General features: G+C 45.4%; 1 protein-coding gene across 2 annotated transcripts in view; it reads left to right on the forward strand.

The window, feature by feature from the left end:
• Positions 1 to 1069: 1069 nt before the first annotated feature.
• Positions 1070 to 18045, forward strand: part of GTPBP4 (GTP binding protein 4) — a 29617-nt gene continuing 12641 nt past the window's right edge. The window contains exons 1-8 of one of the 2 annotated variants that reach the window (XM_054436871.2): positions 1070 to 2632; positions 5766 to 5936; positions 9240 to 9343; positions 9420 to 9556; positions 10952 to 11052; positions 12699 to 12791; positions 14357 to 14548; positions 14628 to 14693. In XM_054436871.2, the coding sequence (XP_054292846.1) occupies positions 2585 to 2632; positions 5766 to 5936; positions 9240 to 9343; positions 9420 to 9556; positions 10952 to 11052; positions 12699 to 12791; positions 14357 to 14548; positions 14628 to 14693 (912 nt within the window). In that variant the 5' untranslated portion in view covers positions 1070 to 2584. The remainder of the gene's footprint in view (positions 2633 to 5765; positions 5937 to 9239; positions 9344 to 9419; positions 9557 to 10951; positions 11053 to 12698; positions 12792 to 14356; positions 14549 to 14627; positions 14694 to 18045) is intronic. The other variant, XM_063669490.1, reaches the window with a different exon arrangement.

The raw sequence follows: 18045 nt of genomic DNA on the forward strand, positions 1-18045 counted from the left end.
GAAGAGCTGGCTACTTCTTTTGGAAACAAGATGTATACAAGGAAGCATCTAGGTACAAAGCAGCATGTGACTCGTTCTGAATGAGTCCCTGTGGGGATCCAGGGAAGTGGCCGACGGGCCCAATGGAGCACTCATAGGACCCTCTAAGACCGGATGCCTACTGATGGCTAATCCCCATGTAAAGGCTCCTTTCAGGCAGGAAGTTCAGTTCTGCAAAATGTACCTTTCATCCATCAGAATTACAGCAACGAGAAGGTAAAACAGAAAAGACCAAGCCCACAAAATAAAAAGGTCTGAAAAACAAAGCTTTTTACTGAGAAGTGCCTCACAGTCAGAAGCTTTGCAGAGTACCCTTGAGAGCATCCTTTAGTACAGCTGACAAGTACCTTTCTCTGTCACAAGGTACACACTCGGAGGCGTCCTGGTAGCTGGAACATCTGTTAACACAGTCAGGAACTGGCAGTGTGCCTCTTACTGCACGCAGCATTTCCGACACTCCTCAGAAAAGGCCTTTAGAGTTTGGCTTCCCCAGAGAGGCCCAGAAGTGTATGATAGAGAAACTTCTCCTAGTGGTGTAGAACACATACTTGCCCCCAAGAAGCTATACTCAGCCAGAAAATCACAAGAACAGGCAAGGATGTTGATTCTCATCAACGCACACATGGTGTAAGATGCTTGGTACCTTATCATTGTTATAGCTCTGGGGCCATGATGAGTCATTATGGTTGTGCATTCACAGACATGCCTTTGTAGCTGAACAAGTTAAAAGCAGGTGGCTCATGCCTGTAATCTCAGCACTTTGGGAGGCCAAGGCGGGTGGATCACTTGAGGTCAGGGTTTGAGACCAGCCTGGCTAATATGGTAAAACCCTGTCTCTACTAAAAATACAAAATATTAGCCGGGAGTAGTGGCAGGTGCCTGTAATCCCAGCTACTCGGGAGGCTGAGGCAGGAGAATGGCTTGAACCCTGGAGGCGGAGGTTGCAGTGAGCTGAGATCGCGCCACTGCGCTCCAGCCTGCGCGACAGAGTGAGACTCCGTCTCAAAAAAAAAAAAGAATTAAAGAAAGGATGTTTGCGCCCATCTGAAGCAAAGTATTGACTGGACTTATCTAAATACCGGATTAAAAGAAAAAGAGGAACTGGCTGTATCAGAGTGAGAGAAAGTGGGAGAGGTTGAGGAAACATACAAGAACCTAAAAGAAAGGGCAATAAGTATGAGCATAGCTTTGCTAATCTCAGAAATGGTGGCCAGAACTGTCCTGTGGTTTGGCAAATGATCATAGCCAGCAAATCCTAATTACCCTAGAAGCTTCCTTTAGAAGTGCCACAAAGATGTAGGAGGTATGCTTATCCGCCTTGTGACACAAAAATGGAAGCATAGTTAATAGATGAGAAAAGCATGACTCAGAATGATTTTCAATATTGGAATGCTGGGAATTTATGAGAGGTATTTTCGCGTAAGAATAATAGGACTTGTTTAAAAGGATTGGAGAGTGGGGGGCATCCCAGATGCGTGAGAAGCAGTATAGCTAATGGTTAGAAGCAGGTTTGCTGGAGCCAGGCTGCCTGGGTTCAAAGCCCACCTCTGCTGCCTGTTAGCTTGTTAGCTGCACAACCACGGGGTGCTTTCGAGCCTTGTGTGCCTTTGTTTCCCCACGCACTTCATGAGGCTGTTGCAGAAATTAAACGAGTTAATATATAGTCAACAGCTCTGAACACTGCTTGACTGAGTCAGCCCTACCTAACGTTTAATTTAAAGGATGTGGCCCTGGGTTCCCAAAGGGAGCGGCCACTCTATTCACAAACATTAAAGCAGTAAAGGCTCCATCCTCATCAACCTTCTCCTCAGTTGGACCCCACAGGACTGTCTCTCGCAACTGTTCCCTTGGCTCTCCTAAGGCACTGTGCGGAACCAGCTGCACCTCTTTTTCTTTAGATCAGGCTTTCCCTTCTCCGCCCGTTTTGGGATTTAACAAGCACGAGAAAGGAGGGCTGCAGGGAAGCCGCGAGGGCCTCCTCACCACGGCCCGGGATCAGGTCCCACGCGCGAGGCCGGGGTGGGGGCGTCACCTGCTCCACACCCAGAGCCTGGGCACGCCCCGCACGCGCGGCTTCCTGCTCCTCTGCGGGGCTCGCCGCGACCCAGGACCCCCAGACTCCCGGATCCCCTAGACCCTCTGGACTCCAAAGCCCCGCAACCTCCAAATCCCAAGACCCAGAACCCTCGAACCCTGGCCCAGGGCGGGTGGCTGGGGGCCTGAACCCGCTCCAGAAACCCGCAGGGCAGTCTGTCGGAAGCCCCCGCTTTACTCAGCAGGAATGTAGTCTCCGCGCTCCCCCTAAAACCCGGGCGTCCTCTCCCCTGCACCCTCGCTCCTGGGGCCCCCACACGCCCTCCGTGGCGAACCTCCAGGCCGGGAGGGTGCGCTGTGCGACGCGGAAAGCGCCATAGACCACGCAAGACACGTTTGGCTGAGCTCCCGGAAGTGACGTACCTTAGGCGCCCGACAGTTGTAGTACCACCCGCGCCCGACGGCGGAAGTTCCGGGAGTGCCAAGTACCCGCGTGCATACGGCAGCCGGCATGGCGCATTACAACTTCAAGAAAATTACGGTGGTGCCGTCCGCCAAGGTAGGCGGCTCCGGGAGGGCCACTGCGAGTTTCGCCTTCTCCTTAGCTGGGTCCCCAGGGAGGGTCCGGGCCTGTAGCCGTGGGAGAGCGGTCGCCTTCCGCTCGCCCACCCCCCGCTCCTGGGCCCGACCGTCTGGCCGCGTACTCGGTATCATTTCCCCTCCCCCAGCAGAATCCGGGGTCCACCAGAGATCGGATCCCCCAGAGACCGGGGTCCACCTAAGACCGTGGTCCACCCAAAGACTGAGGGCCCCCAGAGATCGGGGTACACCCAGAGTAGGGTTCCCTGGAGGGGCCCCGGGTGACGATGTGGGCGAGTGGAGGGGGACCCCGACATGTGAGGGAGGAAGCGTTCCGTGGTGCGTGATGAGCCTTCGGATTCTGGGTTTGGCGTAGCCCCCTCCCCTCTCAGGAATCCTCGGTTCGTTGTTCTCGTGATTTAACGTTTTTTAATTTTTAAGTCATTCTCTTTCATTGTTAGATTTGGGAATACCTGTTCTTTTTCAGACCATAGTAAGCCCAGACTAAATTTTTACAACGTTGGTTGGTGTGGCAAGAATGAGTCAACAAGTGTTGAGTATTAGAACTTTTTTTTTTTTTTTTTTTTTTTTGAGACAGAGTTTTTCGCTCTTGTTTCCCAGGCTGGAGCGCGGTCTCGGCTCACTGCAACCTCCACCTCCCGCGTTCAAGCGATTCTCCTGCTTCAGCCTCCCGAGTAACAGGGATTACAGGCGTTCTGTCACATCTCTTGATCGATTGTAGTATTTTCTTTCTTTCTTTTTGAGATGGAGTCTTGCTCTGTTGCCCCGGTTGGAGCGCAGTGGTATGATCCTGGCTGACTGCAGCCTCCGCCTCCTAGGTTCAGGTGATTCTCCTGCCTCAGCCTCCCGAGTAGCTGGGATTACAGGCGCGCGCCACCAGGCCTGGCTAATTTTTGTATTTTCCGTAGAGATGGGGTTTCACCATGTTGGCCAGACTGGTCTTGAACTCCTGATCTCAAGTGATCCACTTGCCTCAGCCTCCCAAAGTGTTGGGATTACAGGCATGAGCTACCGCGCCCAGCCAGATTGTAGTATTTTAGAGTGCAGGAGTCATGTCTTATTTGTATTTTTGGTCAACCATCTCTCAAGTTTGTTGAAGGAATTTGCTCTTTGGATTATATGAACTTTGTTCATGTTATTGACTTATGTGGAGAACTTTAGAATATATTATACACCATCCGTCTTCTGTGGAGTGAGATTTGTATTTTTAGAGAACAGATGACTTTACTTATCTAAAAGATGGGTGATGGTAATTGTTTGGTGATTGGAAGTAAAAAAAAAAAAAAAATCACGTCAGGAAAGTATTGTATTCAGTTCATTTTAGAAGATGTTGAGTGAGTGCCTGTCCTGTGCATCGGGTACTGTGTTAAAAAAAGGCATTAGATAAAATACCTGCCTCTTTGGAAGTCATTTTCAAGAGGGGTAAGTCGAGGCCGGGCGCGGTGGCTCACGCCTGTAATCCCAGCACTTTGGGAGGCCGAGGCGGGCGGATCACGAGGTCAGGAGATCGAGACCATCCTGGCTAACACGGTGAAACCCCGTCTCTACTAAAAATACAAAAAAATCAGCTGGGTGTGGTGGTGGGCGCCTGTAGTCCCAGCTGCTGGGGAGGCTGAGGCAGGAGAATGGCGTGAACCCAGGAGGCGGAGCTTGCAGTGAGCCAAGATCGCGCCACTGCACTCCAGCCTGAGCAACAGAGCAAGACTCCGTCTCAAAAAAAAAAAAAAGAGGGGTAAGTCGCATCTCGTATGACCGTACTAGAAATAAACCATTGTTATCATGGAGGATACACATGAATTGGGAGAGGAGAAGAGTGTGGTTAGCTGTGGTAAGTTGGAGAGTCAGGGGGAACCTTATGAAGTAGGTAACCTTTGACTTGGTCCCCCTTCAGGATGTGTGAACGCCATTAGGTGTAGAAGAATGTAGAGAAGAACTTGTGTGGGCCCAGAGGGGAGACCGTGTGTTTCCCTCATAGTACTTGGCAGACTGTTGTGATCACCCATTTACTTGTCTCACTTGTAGGCCCAGAGGGGAGACTGTGCGTGCCCCTCATAGTGCAATACTTGGGAGACTGTGTTGTGCCCACCTGTTTACTTCTGTCACTGGACCCTGAATTCCATGAAGGAAGGGACAGTATCTTGTTCATTATCTTCAGCACCCAAGTATCCCTAACAACCTTTGTATGAAATAATATTGAGTTAATCAAATTGTTGAATTAATCAAAGTGTTCAAGAAAAAAGATCAAGTAATATTGTGTGGCTAGATACATTGGATTTAGGAATCCTGGGGATCGGATCCTTGTTAAAGAGAAGTGCTGACTCTTTGCACTGGGTAACTCATGCAAAAATCCTTCATCTCCTCACATAGTTCCCTTCCATCTCTTCGGAAATTATAAACAGTGGATTTTAGTTTTACCTGTTATTTTATGTACTTTCAAAGTCAAAGAAAGGTATGCATAAAGAAATGGGAGGATTGTTTCTTTTTCTCAACTATTTTTTCTAATTTATGGTTTGAGTTCTCTGATTATTTAAGTTTCAAAGGTTCTTAGGTGTTTGGAAATTAAGATAGCATCAAGAAGTATGGCATAAAATTTATCTTAGCAGCCATGTGTTTCAAGATGAACAAGGTTGTACATAAAACGTTTAGTTAGTAAATTTTTGTAATTTAAAATATGTAGTACTGTAAGATATTAGTGTTTTAAGAAGGTTTCAGGGCCGGGCATGGTGGCTCACGCCTGTAATCCCAGCACTCTGGGAGGCCGAGGCAGGTGGATCACGAGGTCAGGATATCAAGACCATCCTGGCTAACATGGTGAAACCCCGTCTCTACTAAAAATGCAAAAAATTAGCTGGGTGTGGTGGCGGGCGCCTGTAGTCCCAGCTACTCCGGAGGCTGAGGCAGGAGAACGGCGTGAACCCGGGAGGCGGAGCTTGCAGTGAGCCGAGATCGCGTCACTGCGCTCCAGCTTGGGCGACAGAGCGAGACTCCATCTCAAAAAATAAAAATAAAAAAAAACAACAACAAGGTTTCAAGTAAATGGATGAAAAGTAGACACTTTTGATGTAATTATGTTTTATTTTCTTTAATTGCAGGACTTTATAGACCTCACGTTGTCGAAGACTCAACGAAAGACTCCAACCGTTATTCATAAACATTACCAAATACATCGCATTAGACATTTTTACATGAGAAAAGTCAAATTTACTCAACAGAATTACCATGATAGACTTTCACAAATTCTAACAGATTTCCCTAAATTGGATGTAAGTGACTTGGGGGACTTCTATGGTTATGTAAATATGAGCCTTCAGAGAACCAGCGTTTAACCAGTTTGGTGTACTCATTTGACAGAAAAGGAAACAAAATAATTGACTTAGATTACTCAGTAAGTTAGTAGCAAAGAACTAATTTGTTGAATTAATAAAAGTGAGAACAGAATTTGGGTTTTTTGATCCCCTAGTATTCTTTCTTTCCTCCAACCAAACCCCACCTAAGGAGGCCCGAAGCTGTCTTCTCAGGCTTTCTGTGTAAACCCTGGGCTTGCAGATGCCAACCCAAGTGTTCATGATAGCTGTGGGTTATGAACACAGAAGCTAGCAGCTCACTGGTTGTCTGGCTTCATCTCCTCCACCTTCTTTCCAAGGGTTTTTTTTTCCTCTGGGCTCAGCTTGGGTCAGTGGCGTAAGATCCACCACTGTTTGTGATCTTGTTGCTTCATCAGCTGATGACGGTCAGTTCAGCACTGACTGTTTTCTTCTTTGGCAAGAAGAGATCACATGGGAGCTGTGACTTTTGAATGAAGCCAGAAACCTTGAGCTCCTTTCTCTGCTGCACATTGCAGTTTGCCTGTTTCTTTTTTTCTTTTTTTGGGGGGGGGGGGACTGAGTCTCACTCTGTTGTTGCCCGGGCTGGAGTGCAGTGGCGCGATCTTGGCTCACTGAAGTCTCTACCTTCTGGATTCAAGCAATTCTTGTGCCTCAGCCTCCCGTGTAGCTGGGATTACAGGTGTATACCACCACGCCTGACTAATTTTTGTATTTTTAGTAGAGACGGGGTTTCACCATGTTGGCCAGGCTGGTCTTGAACTCCTGACCTCAAATGATCTACCTGCCTCAGCCTCCCAAAGTGCTGGGATTACAGGCATGAGCCACCATGCCCAGTCTGCCTATTTCTTTAGCTGTAGAAAAGCAAGAGCAGAAACTGCTTGGCAAACTAACAAAGCCTTATGACACCACGTGTGGGGTAATGCGGTTGCAAGGTTAATTGAGGTTGTGAAAGACGTGGGGATCAGCAGTATAGTCTCAAAGCCTAAATCTGCCGTTGCCCCAGAATAGTCCCTGAAGGCAGGTGTAGGCAGAGAGAAACATTTGGCTTCTGTGACAGTACTTCGTATTTAAACAAGTTATAATGGCTTTTTTTTTTTTAAAGCCGGAGTCTCGCAATCTCGGCTCACTGCAACCTCCACCTCCCAGGTTCAAGCGATTCTCCTGCCTCAGCCTCCCAAGTAGCTGGGATTACAGGTGCCCACCACCACGCCTGGCTAGTTTTTTATTTTTAGTAGAGACAGGGTTTCACCATGTTGGCCAGGTTTGTCTCGAACTCCTGACCTCAGGTGATCCGCCTGCCTTGGCCTCCCAAAGTGCTGGGATTACAGGTGTGAGCCGCCGCACCCAGCCAATAATGGCTTATTTTTAAAATACAGAAGTGCTTAAAATAAAATACAAAAATTCTTGCTAGAGGACAGACACTTAGGTTGTATCTATCTAGGATTTGACACAGTTGCTCAGTAGATGTTTGTTGAATGAGTGAATGGTTTCTTGGGAAAGGTCAGGTACTAGAGGGTACCTGGGGGTGAAGAAAGTGATAAAATGAGATTTTTTGTTTTTTTGTTTGTGTTTTTGAGACAGAGTCTTGTTCTGTTGCCCAGGCTGGAGTATAATGGCGTGATCTCAGCTCACTGTAACCTCCTTCTAGGTTCAAGTGATTCTCCCACCTCAGCCTCCCGAGTAGCTGGGATTACAGGCATGTGCCACTATGTCTGGCTAATTTTTGTGTTTTTTTAGTAGAGACGAGGTTTCTCCATGTTGGCCAGGCTGGTCTCGAACTCCTGACCTCAGGTGATCTGCCTGCCTTGGCCTCCCAAAGTGCTGGGATTACAGGCGTGAGCCACAGTGCCTGGCCAAGAATGAGATTATTCTCATTTGATATTAGGAAACATTTGATTTGATTTGATATTAGGAAACATTTGATTTTAGCCAACAACATATTTTGATCTACTTAGTATCAGATTTTTGTGGTTCTTTTTAAGAAGTTTTGTCTTTTTCATCCTCAGTGTTATAGCCATCAGAGGTAGGAGAGTTCAAATGTATTAACATTCTATTACTCCTTTTAAAGCCAGGACTAGTTATCTGAGAACAGCTTCAGAGTGGAGGGTTAGATATTAAGTTGTCGTTCACTGAATGCTTATTGTCTGTCAGGTACTGTTCTGAGCACTAGGGATCCAGAGGTGGTAAAGGTTGCTGCTCTCCTTCTGGTAGAGAAAAGACAGTAAATAGCGTGTCAGATGAATGCAATGAAGCCATAGAAGGGAATAGGGAGTATCTGTGTGGGGAGAGGGTGTCAGGCCTGTAGTCAAAGAAGCAGGAGACCCAGGAGGTGAGACAGGGTAGGGAGGTGAACACTGGGACGTGGGATTGGAGATGGTAGTCAAGGGTCGAGTTTATATGCACTGGTGAGATATCTCAGGAGATGCTGGCCTGGTGATTTAAAATGCATTAGTAAAATGTAGACGACATTTAAATCTGTCTGAGATTACCTTGGAAGGGAATGTAGGAAGAAGGGTGCTGTGGGGAGCATGAATGTTTGGGGTAGAGCTGTGAGCAGTAGCCAGCACAGGGCTTAGAGGGGTCAGACTCTCCACCTGGAAGCTGTGAGGAGAATACTACAGGCAGGATGCATGGCCAGCCCGCAGCGCTTCAAGAGGTCTGTGAGATAAAGACAGAATTGGGCATTGGGAGGTCCTTGGTGAGCTTGTAGGCTATTTACATGGAGTGGTGGACACAGACTTCTGGAGAGTGGGTTCAAGAGCGGGAGGAGAGGAGAGACACAGCGTCTCTTGGGAGCAAAGAGAGGGAATGGAATTGGAAGGATTTTGGGGCTATGGAAATTTTTAATGTTTTTCCTAAAGATTGAGAAATAACGGCAAATTTTTAGGCTGATGGGAATAGTCAGGTGAAGGGAAGAATTTCTAGGGCTGAGTTCCTGAGCAACAGGAAGGGTACATGCAGGGTCGGGGGCTGGTCATTGCTGGGTCGCACAGCTCCACCACTGCACTGGGAGCGAGGTGGGTGGGAGCCGTGACCATTGGCACCCGCCTCCCTTCTGAGGCTTGTTTTCTCAGAGGACTAAATAGACAGGGCCCCTGGCCAGGAGAGGGAACTGGGGAGGAGACACTGCAGGCTTGAAGGGAGAGGGAAAGAAATTGTTCTTCAAATGGTGCTTCTATGTAGGGATGAGAAACTGCTGGCCCAAAGTGACCATGGTGTGCTTTTGTTTGTTTGTTACAGGATATTCATCCGTTCTATGCCGATTTGATGAATATTCTCTACGACAAGGATCATTACAAGTTGGCTCTGGGGCAAATAAATATTGCTAAAAATTTAGTGGACAAGTAAGGTACTTTTTTACTGTAGTGTCTTTTAAGTTATCGAAAGTGGAAAAAAGCTAATATTTTTTATTTTTTATAGTGTTGCTAAAGATTATGTGCGACTGATGAAGTACGGCGACTCTCTCTACCGCTGCAAACAGCTGAAGCGTGCGGCCCTGGGACGGATGTGCACGGTGATCAAGAGGCAGAAGCAGAGTTTGGAGTATTTGGAGCAAGGTACTTGTCATGCGTCTGCAGGAACCGTGTTAGCATCCTACTGAGAGGATGCGTCCTTGTTGAGGGCTTAAGATGTCTGTTTTTGTTGTATTTTGGAGATGACGGGGTCAGTTATTTTTCCTAGCTTTACCTGTGAGAAACAGTAATAGGCTGGTTTTTATTGAAAAAGTGCTAGCACTTAAAATACTTACAAATCAATAGCACTGATAAGAAAATTTATATATTTCATATTTAATAGGTAAGGCACAGACAAAAAAGTCATGAGAAAATACTGAAAAGTATAAAAACTAAGGTGGCTCAAAGTTTATTATTGACTTTTTAATTTTTTTATTTTATTTATTTATTTTTTAAACCAGATTTTCTCTATGACTTTATTTCCTGAATTCATTCTCAAAGATGATGCCATGTATAGAACCCCTTTATAGATGGAGACCTCTTGTTTACTTCAGACTCTGAGCTTCTTGTATAAACTACAGTAAAAATTATCTAATCCCAGATTCTTCTCTAAAGTATACTGGATTATTATATTAACATATTTTATCAATTCTAAGAGGTTAATTTCTTCACGTTTTATTTATTGTTTTATTTTATTATTATTATACTTTAAGTTCTAGGGTACATGTGCTCAATGTGCTGGTTAGTTACATATGTATACATGTGCCATGCTGGTGTGCTGTATCCATTAACTCGTCATTTAGCATTAGGTATATCTCCTAATGCTAGACTTTTTTATTTTTAAAAATACTTTTATTTAATAGGACTTTCTGAATTAATGTAGTAGGATTCTATTGAAACAATTACTTGCTTATTTATTTGTGTGTATTCTTACATGACAAATTATTTTGACTCATTTGGTTTTGTTTTCCCTCCTGCATCTTAGAAATAATTTTTAACAAAATTTATGGTACTTGGATGCTTTGCAGGTGCTTTCCTACACATCTGTGTGGTCGTCATGATGGCCCGGGGGTGCCACCCTGGAGCCGTGTTTGTTACAGATGAGGTGGCAGAATGGCAGTAACCCATGTTGTAGCCAGAGCGGCATGGCGTGCAGGCTTCAAAGTACACTGTTTCCCTAATGTCATCTTGCTAATGAGAATTGTCTGGACACTTCCAGACATGCTGTTGGCCCCATCTTTCACCTAATGAGTTAAAACATGGGCTTAGAAGGGCTGAGGAATATGATTCTTACTGGAGCCAAACTTTGGAAATAACAATTGAATATACTATGTATATACTATTACTCTCTGCAACTATTTTCTCCATCACTTTTGCATTACAAAAGTTGGAGTAAGATTAATATCACCACAGGCCTGGACTGTAACTAAGTTGAAAAGAAAATTTAAAGCAAATCTTAAACTTCGAGTTTCTTAATTTTTCAATTTGAACTTTTCCTAGTGCGTCAGCATTTATCCCGTTTGCCAACCATTGATCCGAATACCAGGACCCTGCTTTTGTGTGGGTACCCAAATGTTGGGAAGTCCAGCTTCATCAACAAGGTTGGTCTGGTTTTTACCGTAAAGCAAATCATCTGACTATTTTAGGTCAGTGTTACTGTATTCTGACGGCATGGGATTCAGGATGGCCTTGGTAATAATTTTGGCCTCTGAGTTGGTCCTTGAGTAAACACTGCCCTGGTCTGCAGGAGGCCCCGGTGCCTGAGTACGCCTGAGTTCCTCTTGGAGAGGATTGACTTTGCCTGTATCTACATTTATATTACTATTACAGAAGCCATTACTTTTTGTTCTTGTGTGTGTCCTATAATTTCTAAGGAATTTGAGACATGTAAGGGCATTTTTGTTGACAACTGGAGAGGTTTTCTTGGGTGTTGTTGGCCAGTCCTGGAATGGCTATGCCAGAGGGGCTCTGGTGGCAGGTGACACTCACCCAGCTGGGGTCTTCCCGTCTGCAGCTGCATCTGAGTGATCTGTTACCTTGGTTGCTGTGTCAGCTTTCACATGAAATTGTATGTGGTCCAGTAGAGGGATGGTGCTGAGTCGCTCTTTCCCTGGGTGAGCTCACTGACTAAGATAAGCGTAACATTTAAGGGACTCGGTCATTTGGTGCTTCAGGAAAATTTGGCTGAGTTTCAGGGACCCAGGAAGAGGCAAAGCAACATTTAAAATGTGAATTTACAACCAGCAACAGCTCATGTGCCAAGAAAATTGTCAAATTTTATGGCTTACTCAGTGCCAAGATCACTTTATTTTTAGTTAAAAAAATTTTTATCTTTTTTTTTTTGTTGAAACTTTTTCTTTTTGAGACAGGGTCTCGCTCTGTTGCCCAGGCTGAAGTGCAGTGGTGCAGACATGGCTCGCTGCAGGCTCAACCTTCTGGGCCCAAACAGTCCTCCCACCTCAGCCACCCAAGTAGCTGGGACCACAGGTGCACACCATCGCACCTGTTTAATTTTTTTTGTTTTTTGTGGAAATGGAGTCTCACTGTGTTCCCCAGGCTGATCTCAAACTCCCGAGCTCAAGCCATCCTCCTGCCTCAGCCTCCCGAAGTGCTGGGATTACAGGCATGAACCACTCCACCCTGCCTTAAGGCCACTTTTGCTTTGAGATAGATTTGTGAGTTTTATTTTGTCTACAGGTTGCTGTGATGTGGTGACCAGCAAAGCTCTGCAGGGTCCTTGCTGATGTTTCAAATGCTTGTCAGCTCTGAACCCGCCACAGTGAGCCGGTGCTCTGTGGCCGATTTGGTGGCCACTGGGCCAGGTGGCTTTTTAAATGGCAGTTTAATTCAGCCAAATGAAAATTTCAACTCCTCAGTCACATGAGCCACATACTGAAAGTTCGTTAGCAGTGCGTGACTGGTGGCCTGGTTTGGACAGTGCAGACAGAACATTCCTGTCATCATCAAGAGCTCTGCGGGCATTGCAGGTGGTCGGGCAGGACGTGGGAGGGTGAGGGGAGGTGGTGGCTGTCCTCCAAATGCCGGCCCTCACGCTGTCCTAGTACCCCAGTCCTTGGCCTGGTGGTGTAAAGGGAGAGGTACCAGGCTCCTGTTTGATGCAGTTTTATCATGTGAGGTTTCTTCTGTGGTTTTTTCCTACGCAAAATTAGTCTTGTTAAAACACACCAGATCCCATGTGTACACAGAGGAAATGAGGTGATTCTGAAAGTTCTCACTGTTGTTCCAGGTGACGAGAGCAGACGTGGATGTCCAGCCCTATGCGTTCACAACCAAGTCTCTGTTTGTTGGGCACATGGATTATAAGTATCTACGTTGGCAGGTGAGAGTCTTGTCTTTATTTATTTATTTATTTATTTTGAGTTGGAGTCTCACTCTTGTTGCCCAGGCTGGAGTGCAGTGGCGTGATCTCAGTCCACTGCAACCTTCACCTCCCAGGTTCAAGCGATTCTCCTGCCTCAGCCTTTCAAGTAGCAGGGATTACAGGTGCGCACTACCACGACCAGCCAATTTTTGTGTTTTTTTAGTAGAGAGTGGGTTTCACCACGTTGGCCAGGCCGGTCTTGCACTCCTGAGTTCAGGTGATCTGCCCGTCTTGGCCTCCCAAAGTGCTAGGATTACAGGTGTGAGTCACACTGCACCTGGCGAGAGTCTTGTCTTAGAACAAATATCTTGGTTTATCAAGAACTTGAAATTTCTCTGTCATCATAAAGAAAACTCGTCTGAGCTCGGGATGCACAAGAACAGGCCGCATGTCTCTGATACAATTCAGGGGAGGCAGCCAGCTGCCAGTGTGGATTTCTGTATTTTGTTAACATAAAATGAAATTATCTTTGTGTCATTTGTAACTCTGTTATCAGAAATGGCATATATACAGTTTAAAAGCATGAAGCAGGCTGGGCACGGTGGTTCGCGCCTGTAATCCCAACACTTTGGGAGGCCAAGGCGGGCAGCTAACGTGAGGTCAGAAGTTCGAGATCGGCCTGGCCAACATGGCGAAACCCCGTCTCTACTAAAAATACAAAAATTAGCTGAGCGTGGTGGTGGGCGCCTGTAATCCCAGCTACTTGGAAGGCTGAGGCTGGAGAATCGCTTGAACCCGGAAGGTGGAGGTTGCAGTGAGCCGAGATTGTGCCATTGCACTCCAGCCTGGGCGACAGGAGCGAAACTCTGTCTCAAAAAAAATAAATAAATACAAGCAAGAAGCAATGTTTCCACACTCTAATTTTATAAATTGTGAAGAAAGTAATTCCTAAGACATGGGAGGGTTCTCAGTTATCCCAGTTTTTGTGTTTTATGATGTCACTGGTAAAAAGAGGAGTCATTTCTCTCAGCGTCATGGCTAGCATTTCTTTGAGCTCTACAGGGTTCCTCCTCCCTTTTTTGATGTTTAAATAGTATGTACTTTTTTGTCACTGGTTTACTTTCTGGTGTTCAGTTTGGGAGACCTACTTTTTTTTTTTTTTTTTTCTTTGAGATGGAGTCTCTGTCGCCCAGGCTGGAGTGCAGTGTCACTATCTCGGCTCACTGCAAGCTCTGCCTCCCCAGTTCACGCCATTCTCCTGCCTCAGCCTCCCGAGTAGCTGGAACTACAGGTGCCCGCCACCACGCCCAGCTAATTTTTTGTACTTTTAGTAGAGATGGGGTTTTGCCATGTTAGCCAGGATGGTCTTGATCTGACCTCGTGATCCACCCGCCTTGGCCTCCCAGAGTTCTGGGATTACAGGTGTGAGCCACCGCACCCAGCCCTACTTTTTTTTTTTTTTAATACAATTCTCCTGTAAGATTATTAGGTCTGGTTGGGCGTGTGTGAGTGACTTCTGGGATGTGCTGAACGAGAAGCTCGTGGGTGAGTGTGCTTTCAGTGACAAGGTCTGGCTGTGTTAGGTTGTAGACACTCCTGGGATCCTGGACCACCCTCTGGAGGATAGGAACACCATCGAGATGCAGGCCATCACTGCCCTGGCCCACCTCCGTGCTGCAGTCCTGTATGTGATGGATTTGTCTGAGCAGTGTGGGCATGGGCTGAGGGAGCAGCTAGAACTCTTCCAGAACATCAGACCTCTCTTCATCAACAAGGTATATGTGGTCACTCGTGTTTTGCTTCGTATCCTGCAGTATGAGAATAATGATTTCATTACTTTTCTTCCTTGCCTAGCCTCTCATAGTTGTAGCCAACAAATGTGATGTGAAGAGAATAGCTGAACTTTCTGAAGATGATCAGGTAAATCACGTTAATATTTTGAATATTTCTTACCAATTCTGAATTCTCATCTTAGACAACCAAAGTTTAGATGAAGGAATTTTAACAATACTAGTACACAATTGTACTTTATAGTTGAGATAATATCCTCAGTGGTTTAGTGAAAAGACATAATAAAAACCTAGTTATTGGCAAACTGAAACGAAAACATAGGTTTCTGGATTCTTTGTTCTTGAGTGTGTAGAAGCATCTGTATTTGATGGGTTGGACTTTTGGAACATGTGATTACTTAGGAGAGAACTGTTGGAAAAGGGTGCTCACAGGTGTTACTTCATAAAACAGGTTCTGTGATTAAATGAGTTTGGAAACTAATGATTGAGTGAAGGAGAAAGAGGATCTTGGAATTTGGGGCTTTCTGGATCTGGATCTATGAGTGAGACGTGCCTGCTAGCTTTCTCCAAGAGGCAGGCAGTATTGTTGGACATAATTTTTCAAACTAATTGAATCCTACAACCCTTTTTAATAGGCATCCTTCACGATAAATGCTTTTAGAAGCGTGCACTGGTGGAGTGGCTTTCAAATTGTGGTCCTGGACCAGCAATGTCAGCATCACCTTCTTAATTTCTTCCTTCATTTCCTCATTGATCTATTGGTCATTTTGGGACATGTTTATAATTCCCATGGGTTTTTTTTTTTTTTTTTACAGTTTTGAAAGTTTCTCTTGGTATTGATTTCTAGTTTTATTCCATTGTGGTCTGAAAAGATACTTGTCAGTTTTTAAAAATTGATGAGATTTGTTTTGTGGCCTAACATGTGGTCTATCCTGGAGAATGTTTCATGGACTGAGGAGAAGAATGTGTATTATGCAGCCGTTGGGTGACATGTTCTGTAGATGTTTGGTCTACAGTGCACTTTTTTTTTTTTTTTTTTGATTTATTTTTTTTTGAGACCGAGTCTCGCTCTGTCACCGAGGCTGGAGTGCAGTGGCACGGTCTCTGCTCACTGCAGCCTCTGCCTCCGAGCTTCAAGTGATTCTCCTGCCTCAGCCTCCTGAGTAGCTGGGATTACAGGCGTGCACCACCACACCAAGCTAATTTTTTGTATTTTTAGTAGAGAGGGTTTCACCATGTCGGCCAGGCTGGTCTCGAATTTATGACCTCAAGTGATCCACCCACCTTGGCCTCCCAGAGTGTTGGGATTATAGGCGTGAGCCACTGCGCCTGGCCTACAGTGCACTTTAAATCCAGTATTTGTTGATTCTTTTTTGCCTAGGATCTGTCTAATGTTGCGAGTCTGATGTTGATGTCCCCAAATATTATTGACCCCTTTTATTATTATATAATGACCTTCTTGTCTCTTTTTATTGTTTTTGACTTAAAATCTGCTTTATCTGATAGAAGTATAGCTATTCCTACTTGCTTTTAGTTTCCATCTGTGTAGAATATCTTTTTGCATCCCTTCGTTTTCAGTCTATGTGTGTCTTTACAGGTTAAGTGAATTTCTTGGATACTTTTTCATGTTTTCATGATAGTGATTATTGTCTTTGCTTCCAGATGTAGGACTTTCTTAAGTATATCTTGTAAGGCTGGTGTAGTAGTGACGAATTCTCTCAGTTTTTGCTTTTCTCGGAAAGAATTTATTTCTCCCTTATTTCTGAAGGATAGCTTTGCTGGATGTAATATAGTTGGCTGGCAGTCTTCTTTTTTTTCTTCAACACCTTGAATATATGTCATCCCATTCTCTCCTGGCGTGCAAGGTTTCTGCAAAGAAATCTGCTGTTAGTCTAATGGGGATTTTCTTATATGTGACTTCAAGCTTTTCTCTAGCTGCTTTTAGAATTTCCTTTGTATTTGACTTTTGACAGTTTGACTATAATGTGCCTTGGGGAAGACCTTTCTGGGCTGACTCCATTTGGGAATCCTTGAACTTCCTGGTTTTAGATGTCTATACCTCTCTCCAGTCTTGGAAAGTTTTCAGCTATCTCATTAAATAGGTTACTAAGCCTTTTCCCGTCTCTTCTCCTTCTTGAACTCCCATAATGCCAACAGGTATTCACTTAATGTTGTCCCGTAAATCTTATAGGCTTCCTTCATTCTTTTTCATTCTTCCTGCTTTTTTTTCTCTCTCACTAGGTAGTTTCAAATGACAGAGATTTTTTTCTGCTTCATCCAGTGTGCTGTTAAAACTGTCTATTGTATTATCTCATCCATTGAATTCCTCAGCTACAGGATTTCTGTTTGACTCTTTTTTACAATTTCTGTCTCAATTTAAGTTCTTGTTCATGTCATGAAATTGTTTTCCTGATTTTGTTGAATTGTCTATCTGTATTTTGTTTCTCATTGAGTTTCCTTCAAAAAAGTTATTATTTTGAATTCTCTTTCTGGCAATTCATTGATTTCCTTTTCATTAGAGTCTGTTCCTAAAGAGTTAATATTCCTTTCATGATTTCTTATTTCCTTGATTTTTCATGTTTCTTGTGTCCCTGCATTGATGTCTCTGCATCTGGCAGAACAAGAGCCTCTTTTATACTTTCTTCTAGAGTGGCTTTCATGGAGAGACTTTCACCTCACTTGGGTTTTGCTGTGCCATTTGGGAAGGGAACCGTGACTTTCTGGATAGGAGCAGTGACATTGTTTCTGTGAAGCTTCCTCACCTCCATGAAATGTTGGCAATAACTGGGTGGCTCAGTGGCCTCAGCTCTGGAAGTTTGTGCCAGTGGTGGTGTACGTTTTTAATGTCCTTGGTGTCAGGGGCTTTTGGGGTCCTGCTATTCTTGTTTTTCCCACAATGGGGGACTTATCTGAGGGGACCTTTCTTGGTGTCAGGCCTGACATGGTCTGCAAGCAGCTGCCACAGTGCTGGGTTTCAGCTACAGGTACTCAGGGTAGCTGTGGGACTGGGGTCCTAGCCTTAGGGTCTTGTGTACCTATCATGGCCTGGCCTTGGGATGCAGGTTTATTCTCTGTGGTGGATCTCTGATCCTGAAGCACCCCTAGCAGCTTAAGCCCACAGGGCAAGGTTGTAGCTGTGACTCCACCCATGGGGTCCGGGCACAGTCCTGGCCTGACTCCAGGGAAGACGTACTCTGGAGGTTTGAGCCTGGGAAGCAGGGTAGAGCTATACTTCAGAAACCTGAGCCAGTAGGGAGGGCTTAGTGTCAGCTTGAGGGGAACTCTGGACCCTGGGATGGTGGGGCCCAGCAGTATCCCAGACTCTCTGATGCCAGGTGAGGTGGCAGCAAGGACCCTAGAATGGACTAGTCCAGCTGCCATTTGGGCCCTAGAGGACAGGGAGGAGGACAGCAGTGACTCCATTTCCCGGAAAGAGTGGTGACTCTGCAGCTCAGACTGTAGTTAGTCCCGCTCCAGGGAGC

The sequence above is a fragment of the Pongo pygmaeus genome, chromosome 8 (assembly GCF_028885625.2).
Source record: "Pongo pygmaeus isolate AG05252 chromosome 8, NHGRI_mPonPyg2-v2.0_pri, whole genome shotgun sequence".
NCBI classification, from domain to species: domain Eukaryota; kingdom Metazoa; phylum Chordata; class Mammalia; order Primates; family Hominidae; genus Pongo; species Pongo pygmaeus.